The sequence below is a fragment of the Mus caroli genome, unplaced genomic scaffold (genome assembly GCF_978045245.1).
Source record: "Mus caroli unplaced genomic scaffold, Mus_caroli_1 scaffold_4, whole genome shotgun sequence".
Lineage (NCBI taxonomy): Eukaryota > Metazoa > Chordata > Mammalia > Rodentia > Muridae > Mus > Mus caroli.
Window position 1 is genome coordinate 30,213,647 of NW_028227259.1, and position 12,029 is coordinate 30,225,675.

The 12,029-nt window shown below is 46.5% G+C and overlaps 1 protein-coding gene across 1 annotated transcript in view; it reads right to left on the bottom strand.

The window, feature by feature from the left end:
- Positions 1 to 7,339: 7,339 nt before the first annotated feature.
- The window catches only part of Paxip1 (PAX interacting protein 1), a 50,657-nt gene continuing 45,967 nt past the window's right edge, over positions 7,340 to 12,029 (bottom strand). Inside the window, exons 18-21 of the mRNA XM_085836547.1 lie at positions 9,679 to 9,813; positions 9,515 to 9,590; positions 9,369 to 9,433; positions 7,340 to 7,793 (exon numbers count right to left, since the gene is read on the bottom strand). Coding sequence (XP_085692673.1) covers positions 7,782 to 7,793; positions 9,369 to 9,433; positions 9,515 to 9,590; positions 9,679 to 9,813 — 288 coding nt within the window. The 3' untranslated portion in view covers positions 7,340 to 7,781. The remainder of the gene's footprint in view (positions 7,794 to 9,368; positions 9,434 to 9,514; positions 9,591 to 9,678; positions 9,814 to 12,029) is intronic.

Sequence of the window (12,029 nt, forward strand, 5' to 3'; positions counted from 1 at the left end):
CACCGACTCCTTGCTCACCTGAACACCAAAGCCCTGGTTCCCCGAGGGTTGAGAGACCGACTGAGTCCAGTACGTGGCAGCAGGGCCCCACTGCATTTTCCTGATGTTTGGAACCACTAGGCCACAAGTACCCAAGAAGCCATTTACCCCATCCTGCCTATCTCCCTCCACAAGCCATGCACCATATTCTAGACCTCCTGGGAAGGAGACAACCTGGAAAACACATTTCCCAGTTGTTCTCCCTCCTTCCTTGGGCCATTCCAAGACTCTAGAGACCCAGCCCTCCATGCAGAGCCGAAGGCTGTCCTGAGATAGGGTGGATATTCATGATAATCTGGAGAGCCTGATGCTGGGTTCAGCAGTTGGGCAGAGCTACATAATCTTGCTGAAGTCCCATGGACAGATGAGATCTTTATCAAATATCAGAGCCAAGTTCCTCCTTCGCAGATGGTAATAAGAAGTGAGTGGCTGGGCTGGAGAGAGGGCTTAGCTGTTGTACTGGCTAGTTTTGTGTCAACTTGACACAGCTGGAGTTATCACAGAGAAAGGAGCTTCAGTTGAGGAAATGCCTCCATGAGATCCAACTGTAAGGCATTTTCTCAATTAGTGATCAAGGGGGAAAGGCCCCTTGTGGGTGGGACCATCCCTGGGCTGGTAGTCTTGGGTTCTATAAGAGAGTAGGCTGAGTAAGCCAGGGGAGGCAAGCCAGTAAAGAACATCCCTCCATGGCCTCTGCATCAGCTCCTGCTCCCTGACCTGTTTGAGTTCCAGTCCTGACTTCCTTTGGTGATGAACAGCAGCATGGAAGTGTAAGCCGAATAAACCCTTTCCTCCCCAACTTGCTTCTTGGTCATGATGTTTGTGCAGGAATAGAAACCCTGACTAAGACAGCTGTTAAGAGCACTCAAAGCTCTTACAAAGGATGTGAATTCAGTTCCCACACCCTACATGTTAGTTGTGGTGGCTTGGATGAAGATGGCACCTATAGGCACATATATTTGCATGCTTAGTCCCCAGTTGATGAACTGTTTGGGAGGAAGTATGTCACTTGGGAATGGGTTTTGAGGTGTCAAAAGCCAACAACCAGCCCCAGCACCCCCACACTGCCTTTTCTCTTCCTCTCTCCCCTTCTTGGTATAGAGTACTCAAGGCCTGAAGCCTCAGCATGCATGGGGGCTCAGTAATTGTGCTGGTTAACTTTATGACATTTAACACAGGCTAGAGTCATCCAAGAGGAGAAAACCTCAACTGAGAAAAATGGGTCCATAAGATTAGGCTGTGTGTGAACCTGTAGGGCATTTTCTTAATTAGAAATTTACGAAGGTTCTGGAAAGATGACTCAGCAGTTAAGAGCACTGACTGCTCTTCCCAAGGTCCTGAGTTGAATTCCCAGCATCCACATGGTGGCTCACAACCATCTGTAATGGGATCTGATGCCCTCTTCTGGTGTGTCTGAAGACAGCGACAGTGTATTCATATAAATAAAATAAATATTTAAAAAAAGAAAGAAAAATTTATAGAGGCAGGTCCAGCCCATCGTGGGAGGGGCTGCCCTAGGCTGATGATCATGGTTCTATGAGAAAGCAGGCTGAGCAAGCTATGGAGACCTTGTCAGTAAGCAGCACCTCTCCATGGACTATGCATCAGCTCCTGCCTCCAGTTCTTGCCCTGTTTAAGTTCCTGACCTGACCTCCTTCCCTGATGGGCTGTGATGTGGAAGTGTAAGCCACATAAACCCTTTTCTTTCCCAACTTGCTTTTGCTCGTGGCATTTCATCACAACGATTGTTACCTGTTGGGAACATAAAGGTCTTTTCACCCACAGATCTCTAGGGGAACCAGGAATGTTAATTATGCAGGGGTGTTCCCTTCATAGAGGGGATAAAATGCTTGTTTCCTGCCTGGAAGGCTGGGAGTGGATTTTGTTAACACCCTGGTGACCTTTTTGCTGTCTTTGGATGCAGACCTTTCCTAGAATGTTTATCCTAGACTCTTCCCCCCTAAACCTTTATCTTCTCACATTTAGTAGAATCCATCCTTAGGGGAGATGCCAAAAGTAATTTGTGGCTCACTGATTTCTATGCTGTCAGAGACCACACTATATTCTAGGCCTTTTAGCTATAGAACCCATCCTCGTGGTCATGTGTATTCTGTAAAGGAGTTTCTATGTAGTCACACCTAAGCTCTACTGTGTATCTAGAATGGGAGTGATAATCATCGCCCAGAAACTTCTTCCCAAATTGTACTGTTTTAAATATGCTGACAACTGCCTGGCATCACACTCTCCAAGCTGATCCAGGATAACGGAGGCGGTCTGAAGAGTTTTCTTTCTGGACACCTGCAGACTCCCAGTCCTATGTAACCCAAGTTAAGACAATGACTGTCAGGCCCTGGGGTTGAGAGGAGAGAATCAATACTACTCTGTCAATTTGCACACGTCATCAGGGAGGCTCCCATTTCAAATGGACTCTATCTCAGGCCCTGGGTGGAGTGGGTCTGCATATGACCTGAAGAAGGGAAGGGCTCATCACTAGGTCCTGGTCACAGTAGCCTGGGAGGATACTGCCCATCACAGGGAGTATCTTCCCAGGCTACTGTGGGTCATCAGATGCGTGTGAGTCCCATTCTGCTCCATATCCTGCAAGGTGACCAGCCGTGCCTTCTCACCATGTTTACTGGTCTTTGCATCCAAGGAAGGAACCCACCATGGCACTGTAGCAGAGGCTACCAAGAAGGCCTGGAAATGCTGACTTTTGGATCCTGAGGTGGGGATCAAGTAGCTAGGAGCAGATTGGCTTTCACAGGCAGAGGGCAAAGCTCTGAGGGTCTGTAAATGCTGCCCATAGGCAGCTAATCAGGACCACAGAGAGCTCCTGGTTCTGGTCAGGCCCTGGGAGCTGTCCAGCATGGATACTGGTAAAGCTGAGAATGGTGGAGCTGTTCAAACTGTTATGAGATTGGCCAGCAGGTGGCAACAAAGGCCACATTCTGGTCTGGGTCTCACAGGTGGGTTAGAAGCAGGCAGTGATGGTTCCAGGACAAGGACATCTAGTTTTCAGAAGCCACCAACCCCCACGTGGCAGTGCTACTGCACCCAGATGGACACACACACACACACACACACACACACTTTTCTTTGCTAAAGCTGGGACCAGGGAGTAAAAGATAGCTCTCAGGCAAGCCTTACTGGACAGGATCTGATGTCCAGGGCATGCCCCCAAGGGCAGCAACTCTCTGATTAGGTATAAGCACAGTGCTGTGGCCCTGACATGTCCATCTTAGAAGGTCACTGGGATGCCCTGATATGTCAGGATTTGGGACCCTGTACTGACTCATCTGCACTTGAGATCTGCCTGGCCACTACCTGCTCCAGGTCCAAGATGTGGCAGGAAACTGAAGAGGCCAAGGCCTCACCTGGACACCAGGAGAATGGGTCCTTGAGGGTAGTAGTTGGGGCAGAAAGGTGGCCATGTCTGCCTAATCTCTTGTCTATCATAGTAAAAGTACAGCATGTCTGGACTAAGTCTGTGGGAAGCTGTTGCTCACAGTGCAGGAGGCTTAAGTCTAAGGTCAAAGTGTGACCTGTGGTTTCAATTCCTGGCTTGTATCAGCTGTCCCCCTATTCTATTACATGGCTATCTTTCCATATGTTACTTCTCTTCTTGGGGCCCCAGTTAGAGAACATGTGTAACACTCAGGAAACAAACAAAAAAAGACGTTCAGGAGTTCAAAGCCAGCCTTGGCTGCATAGCTAGAAAGTGGAGAGATGCTATAGGCAAAGCAAAAACAAAGGATAGAACCAGAATAAAATAAACTAGGCCCCACACAACCCAGTTACCAAAACTCCCTTGCTGACTACAGTCCCCATCTAAGGAGCTGGGTGAGGACTCAGCACAGAGTGTGTTAGCCATGTGGAGGTTCAGGATTGGCCCAGCCACTGGGATAGTTTAAAACATAAAGGGTGTGTGTGTGTGTCTATGTGTGCGTGTCTTTTCATTCACGAATCCAGTGTTCTTGGGCAATGCAGAGCCATGCACACATCTGCCAGGAACATAGAGCAGACCTTAACAATTTACCACTACCCACATCCTTCGGTTACTCCTGGGAACTGTTAACAGTGAAGGCAGTGGCTTAAAATAAAAACCCCATTCTCTTACATTTCTGTAATCAGAAGGCTGGTGGGTCTTACTAGACAGAAACTAAGAGGTCATCCCTCAGCATGGTAATGCATGCCTGTAACTCTCTAGCACTTGGGAAGCTGGAGTAAGAGGATCACAAGCTTGAGGCCAACCTGGGCTACACGGTTGAGTTCCTGTCTAAAAAGAAACAAAAACAACAAAAGAAACCGCAGAGGTCCACAGTCTGCAGAGATGCCAGGGGACAATTGTCTTCTGTTTACTCTGGCCATCATTCCTCAAACTTGTAGAATTAATCCTCATACTCCAGCTGCCTGCCTCTGCTGTGTGCCACCTCTGTGGGGTGAAGGTGTTGCCCGTGTGTCCATATGCCACTGATGGCATGTGGCAGTCATCAATTCTATGGAATAAACCAGACATTCCTTCGAACTAGTCTTCCTCCCATAGAGCATCAGGCCTCTCTCTTAGGCTATTCCAAAGCACACAAGAAACCACATTACAATAGGCAAGCACAAAAGGCAACCATGAGCCTGCTGGGGTCCATGACAGCCTACCAGAAAGGGCACAAAAAACAAGCAGCAGGAAAGTGGGGGGAAAGGTGCACACGACTCAGTACCTAGAAAAGCCTGACACATAGGAACTGGACATTCTGATTTAGGATTAGCCAGAAGCAGAAGAGTGGCTGGCAGGGCTGGACAGGGTGCGTCACAAGTGAGACTAGACTCAAGGACACAACTTGGGTTTTCTTTCTAGCATGACTAAACAAGCACAACCTTATTTCCAGGAAACTGTTCATCAATTAGACGGGGGGAGACCGGTGTGGAGGATCAAATTCCTGCTAAAACAGATGGAGGGGAGGCAGCTGTTGGCCGTGGGCGAGTGTACACTGGGAGCAGGTCTGCAGTACAGTGAGCAAGGACAAGAAGCAAACAGGAGAGCTGGGGATGTGACTGCTGGGGTGTTTGCTGGCCATGCTTCAAGTCCTGCGGACAACCCCTAGGACCACAGAGCGCTGGCAAATAAGAGACATTGACGCAGCTCTAGCATCAGATGGAGGCAGGGAGGACCAGACTTAGGATTATCCTCTGGTACAGAGCAAGCCTGAGGCCAGCCTGTAAGATAAATAAGTAAAATTAAAACGGCAATCTCAATAAAATAAAAAAGGGCTTCAAGAAGGCTCAGAAGGGACGGCCTGAGTTTCCTCTCTGGGACCCACAGAGCATAAGAGCCAGCTCCTCCATCATCTCCAGGTTGCCCTAGCGTGTACATGTGCTCTAGCACACACTCACTTTCTTTGACCTATTTTTGAGAAAAACAAGAGTTGAAGCTGCTTGTGTCTATGGCACCAGGGACACAGCAGCCATTGTGAAGCATGAGGAGGGGTCTGAACCTGGGGTGGGGGACAGAAATTGTGAGAACAGGCTCACTTTAGACTCTCAGCATCAGGACTTATAATACTGATTTTTTTCATTATTACACAAATGCTTTGTGAAGTGAAACAGCACTCTCAGAAGGTGCCCAGGACAGATACCTTCTGATGAACTGTGTCCCAATTTCCAGTAAAAATGTTTAAAGGAGCTGTGCAGCTTCTACTAGAAACTTTCCTATGCAATTTAAGCGCTTTGTTGAAAACCCACTGACGGTGTGTGGTGATGGTTCCTGACACTCCAGACTCCAAGACTAAAGACTACCAGATCTTTAAAGACTATCAAAGAGTGCCAAGGCACTCTTTCCTCCCAAACCAAACCAAACCAAAGCCGCACAGGCCACTCCCCTTTAACTTTAGGAAACAATGAAACCATTCTGTAATGGTTTGAACACACCCCGAGCCCTGCCACTAACCTTCCACCTACTACCTCTGGCCAGTGCTGCAAATCACAGGATTATAAGTGATGTATTCATGACTGCTCACCATCAAACGTAACCAGCTAAGCACTAACATGTACCTAGGGGTCAGAGACTGAAACTTTGATGTTATAAAACATTAATTAAAAACAGATACAATTACCAGAAAATAGTTAACTGTATTTTAAACAATGCAGGCAAAATATAATTATTTACTTTTTGAGACAGGATCTCACCCATGTAGCCCTGGATAGCCCAGGGTCTGCCATGTAGAACACTGTATCTCAGCATTCCGACTGTTGGCACTACAGATGTGCACCATTTTTGCACATCTACTTCATAAGCAGCATTTGTTCGTCACCTTGCCCTCCCAGCCAACCACGGGTGGAACAGCTGTGTAAGCCTGTGGTTCTGGACAGTTCCTCAAGTTGCATTTCTTGGCAGCTTACAGAAGATGCTAATTGAAAGGTTAATCAAGGGCTGGAAGAGCACTGGCTACTCTTCCAGAGGTCCTGAGTTCAATTCCCAGCAACCCCATGGTGGCTCACAACCATCTGTAATGGGATCTGGTGCCCTCTTCTGGTGTGTCTGAAGACAGCAACAGTGTACTTATACATAAATTAAAAAATCAGTCATATTTCTCTTAAAGAAACATCCTGTCTCCTGCACAGGTGACAGATGTGTGACATTCCACAGAGAAGGCTATTGAACCTACATCCACTTTCTTCTAGGATCAAGGACACAGGAAGGCATGTGGCATGCTGGCAAATCCGACTGTCCCCACGTACAGAGCTCTTCTTCTGCTCACCCCAATTTCTACATTTGGAACTATTTCATAGTGACAACTTCCACCAGATAAAGGCCAGCTTTGTAGGAAGTTTCTCAGGTCGCTTAGACAGCCTCTCCAAAGCAGCCTGTGAAGACACGCCTGCCTGTAAAACTGCCACGAGGAATGTCTCAGTTCAAGAGAAGGATGTCTCTGCAGATAACAACAGTCCTATGCAAAGTCACCAGAGATCAGGGCTAGCCAGGAAGCATGTAGGCAAAAGACACCGGTCCTTCCTGCAGAACAGAGCACTGTCCCCCACCATGCTTTGCAGTATCAAAGTACAGTAGGTAGGCTGGGAACAGGCTCACAGTTTGCATTTAGTGGCTGTCCAGGCTTCCAGTCCACCTGTCTGGAGCCCCCTTACCATATCAGTAAGAGGTAACTATTTATGAAATACCATCAAAACTTATTTCTCCAGGAGAAAAGTTACTTCAAAAATACTCTGCTGTGAAATTTCTCAAAATGCTATCCAGCTTGTTGAAATTCATTTACATTATGCAAAGAATATGAAATTTTAAATAATCACCCAATTCTAAGTTCAAAAGTACATTTATTTAAGTGTGAGCAAGTTATCAATATAAAAGAAAAGTGTAAGAAATAAAAATAATCAAAGTACAAAACATTTCATATCTTTAACAGCCATAATTTAGACAGCAAAGTCTTATTTACATCATTTTTATTTGTAGATGAAATTTCACACAGCTTTCTGAAAACACATTAAAAACCTGGCAAATTAATCAGAAGACTTAATGTGGGCTCTTAGGCATATAATACAAAACATAATTTATGTTTCCTAGAATAAGATCACACATCTTAACACGATGCAGTCAGTATTACATCTGTCTTCCTGGTCGAGGTCTCTCCCTAAGGCAGAGCTGGAAAACAAGCCCTCTGCAGGGAGGGAGTCCTGGTTCATGCTGCCAGCAGCTACCCTTGTGCTCCAGGCTCCAGGCTAGCAGCAGCAAGAGGCCATCAGTTAAATTTATATGTGGCCTCATTGAGGAAAATGGTTTTCACACACAAGGTAGCAGGGTCACATTAGGCCAGAGCCCCCCCATGTAGTTCTAGTGACCACCTCCTTCTGTATTCAAGCTACCTTGTCCTGTTGCAAACTCCAACACCCATGGCATAGGCTCTCTACCTGCCACATGGGTGGCTGGGTGGAGACACCCTGCTTAGGTCATAGCTAAAGCCTAATCCAAGGCACATTACATTCCTGGTTTCCTGTCCCCAAAGCCACCACAAAAACATGTCCTTAAGAGAGCTGTCACCCTAAGTGTCTTATGTGGGCGACAGTGAGGGCAGCAGTGCTCCTCAAAATTCTTAAAACTGCAACCCTTTAATACCTCATGTTGTGGTGAGCCTCAACCACCAAATTATTTTCATTGCTACTTTATAACTGTAATTTTTACTAGTGTTATGAATTGTAATATAAATATCTGATATGCAATTCCTGTGAAAGGTTCATTTGACCCTAAAGGAGTTGACACCCACAGGTTAAGAACCACTGGGCAATAGGCATGGACAGGTTTTCAGTTGACCAATGTAACCTGAGAAGCAGCTCTACCATGTTCTCAAGTGTAAGCAGTGTAAGAAGAAGCCTGGGGAAGTCATCAGAGGATGTGCTGTATAAAGACCAGATGCTACGGCACACCTGCCTCCTGTCACTGTCCAGCTCAGTCTGCTTGGAGGAAGATCCCTGCCAGGGACTCCTGCTAGCTCCTACTGGCCACCAAGCTAGGTCTTGGGGCTAAGAGGAAGTGTTTGGTAAATGCACTCAGCTGGGTGACACCACACAGATGAAGGGCCAAGAATGACATCACTCTAACCTGGGGGCTCTTCACACATTAAAGTAACCACCTCAGCTGGGCACAGTGGCTCATGCCTGAAATCCTGGCACTCAAGGCGATCCCTATGAAGTCAGCCCAGGCCACAGGGTGCCAGGCCAGCATGCAATAAAGTAAAACCTTCTCTCAAGAATCTGTGCCCTGGGCTAGAGAGATGGCTCAGTGGTTAAGAGCACTGACTGCTCTTCCAGAGGTCTGGAGTTCAATTCCCAGTAACCACATGGTGGCTCACAACCATCTGTAACAAGATTTGATGCCCTCTTCTGGTGTGTCTGAAGACAGCAACAGTGTATTCATACATATAAATAAATAAATCTTAAAAAAAAAAAAGAAAAAAAAATCTGTGTCCTTCTAAAACTAATAGCTGAGATTTAGTGATATGGACTGTAAACTGACAGGCTTCCTCCCTGGGAGCCTGAAAAGCCTTAGCTGTTCAACACAGACCCAGCCACATCTGTACCTTAACTATAATGCCACATCAAGCTGTGTCACTTCCCACCTCATGGCTGTGGAGTGTGGAATAGCCCTCAGGCATAGACTCCCATCATTTTCTATGGGGTCAAACTGTAAACTCCTTCAACACCTATGTAAGCCAAGTAGGCTGGTCACCGTAATAGCAAGGAAAGTCTGGAGACCAGAACCATGATGCCCCTTTTTAACTTGCAAATGTGCCTTCAGCCTCACCTGTCCCTGCAATGCGCCTTCGTAAAGGATATGATTCATAGTCCAGTGTCTGTGTGAGTACTCCAGTCAGGACAAACTCTGCATTGTGAACATCTGAAGGGACAGAACCAAGGCTGTTAGGACAAGGCCACTGAGAACACTCACAGGTCAGTGTAGAGGTGAAGGGAGCCATACCTATTCCCCTGGCAAAGTACTCGCGACATAAGTGCAGGTCGTTCTCACAGGATATTAAAATGATCTCTGAAAGACTCTAGGGAAAGAGAGAATGAGCTCTGAGTGAGGGGGAGGAAGAAGCAGCCACAAGGCACAGCACTGGCGTGTCGGGGCTCTGCTCTCACCTTATTCTGCTTGTGCTCCATGAGCTTCCGGAAGGATGGCTGCTTGGCTAACACCTTTCCCCCTGCACACTCTACAATTGCCTTCATAGTTGCCAGGCTTGGGCAGATGCCAGGGGTGATATAGAAATACTTTGTCTACAAGTAAACAGAAACATATCTTTTAAATGTTTTTAATTGCATGCAACTTTTCATGAAGCTTTTTTGGGGCTTTGTTTTTTCCAACAGGGTGTCTGTGTAGCTCTAGAATTTCTATATAGAGCAAGCTGGCCATGAAATCCCAGATCTGTCTGACTCTCATCTCAAATTTAAAGGTGTGTACGGTAACACCTGCTCTACTGAGATTTTATTAAAAGATATCTTAATTTTCTAGAACTATGAAGGTTAAGTTCCCCACTAGCTCCCTATCTTCTGCACCCTCACCCCCACAGAGGGGTTTAGCCCACAGAAGGGGCCAGTCCACAGAGGGGGTTAGCCCACAAAAGGGGTTAGCTCACAGAAGGGGTCAGTCCACAGAGGGGTTAGCCCACAGAAGGGGCCAGTCCACAGAGAGGGTTAGCCCACAAAAGGGGTTAGCTCACAGAAGGGGTCAGTTCACAGAGGGGGTTAGCTCACAGAAGGGGTTAGCTCACAGAGGGGTTAGCCCACAGAAGGGGGTCAGTCCACAGAGAGGGTTAGCTCACAGAAGGGGTTAGCTCACAGAGGGGTTAGCTCACAGAGGGGGTTAGCTCACGGGGGGCGGGGGGGGTGTTAGTCCAAAGAGGGGTTAGCTCAAGAGGGGGTTAGTTCACAGAGAGGGTTACTCGCAGAGGGGGTTAGCTCATAGAGGAGTTAGCTCGCAGAGGGGGTTAGCCCACAAAAGGGGTTAGCTCACAGAAGGGGTCAGTCCACAGAGGGGGTTAGCCCACAGAAGGGGCCAGTCCACAGAGGGGATTAGCCCACAAAAGGGGTTAGCTCACAGAAGGGGTCAGTTCACAGAGGGGGTTAGCTCACAGAGGGGTTAGCCCACAGAAGGGGGTCAGGCCACAGAGAGAGGGTTAGCCCGCAGAGGGGTTAGCTCACAGAGGGGTTAGCTGAACATTTCCCACATGGACCACATGGCCTCCTGTGGTCAGGAAAAGTAACTACATTTAGATGCTGTGGTCATTCTGAACACATTTATAACTCAAGAGTCTGAAAAGACATTGGTGTTGTATTAAGGACAAAAATCAAAACACTTTCCTTGATGTCACTTAACCAAAAGCAAGTTCAGAATTTCAACTCTCTCCCTGTGTCTTCCATCCTCTCCTTTCTATTGTATAAATCTGAATCTGTGCCTGCCTGAAGTGTATCTTGGAAATCTGTCCCTGTCCCTGAGTCTGCTTCTGTCCCTCACAAAGGGTTTTCCTCTCCTCTTTATTGAGCAGCATAAAAAAAAAAAATCATCATATACGGAAGGAACAATGATTTCACAGAAATCTTTAGCTGACTCCAACCAATGCCCAATGATCCAGGCAACAGACAGTATTGCTAACATGACTATAGATCAAGCAGTATCCAAATGGTATGTTCAACATTAATGATGGATATTTGTTTCTAAGATAGCTTCCAGCCCATCTGCTGTTTCCAGCAAAGATGTTCAGAACACACGTTGAAGCACACAGCTATCATCACTCTTAGGTCAGGGACGCAGAAGAGTGTATAATTTAAGTACAGCTATTTAATAGCTTGGGTTGTAAAAGGTGATTACATGGGAAATCAAGGCAAGTAAGGTAGATGATACATTGTTTCTTAAAGGCAGGTTAAACAAAATGCTTACACTGGGGGAGAGAATATGCTCTTGTTTCTACAGGAAAAGAAAAACTATGGATTCCATCCAAATTAATAAAAGTCAGATTTGATAGAGGAAGACCCCCCCCCCCAAAAAAAAGAAAGATCTTAGCTACAGACAGAAAGAAAGAAATCAAGAAGACCAATAGAACAGGTAACAACATCATTTGCTGATTCCTCTACATAGGAACAGCCCTGAAACTGGCTGAGACCTAAAGATGTCTCAAGCTGGAACTTCAACTATATATACATAGCCCATGGACCTCGAGTCCTCAAACTGTTAGGCTAAGAAATGCAAGTTAAATGCAGTCAAACTCATGGTCATATTGGGTACCAGTTTAGTTAATTACAATAAATTTTTTCAAAGTTATTCAGTATGGTGGTTTGAATATGCTTAGCCCAGGGAGTGGCACTATTAGGGGGTGTGGCTTCTTGGAAGAAGTGTGTCACTGTGAGAATGGGCTTTGAGACCTTCCTCCTAGTTGCCTCAGGAGCCAGCCTTGTATTGTTTCACTTTGAAACAAGATGTAGATTTTTCAGCCTCT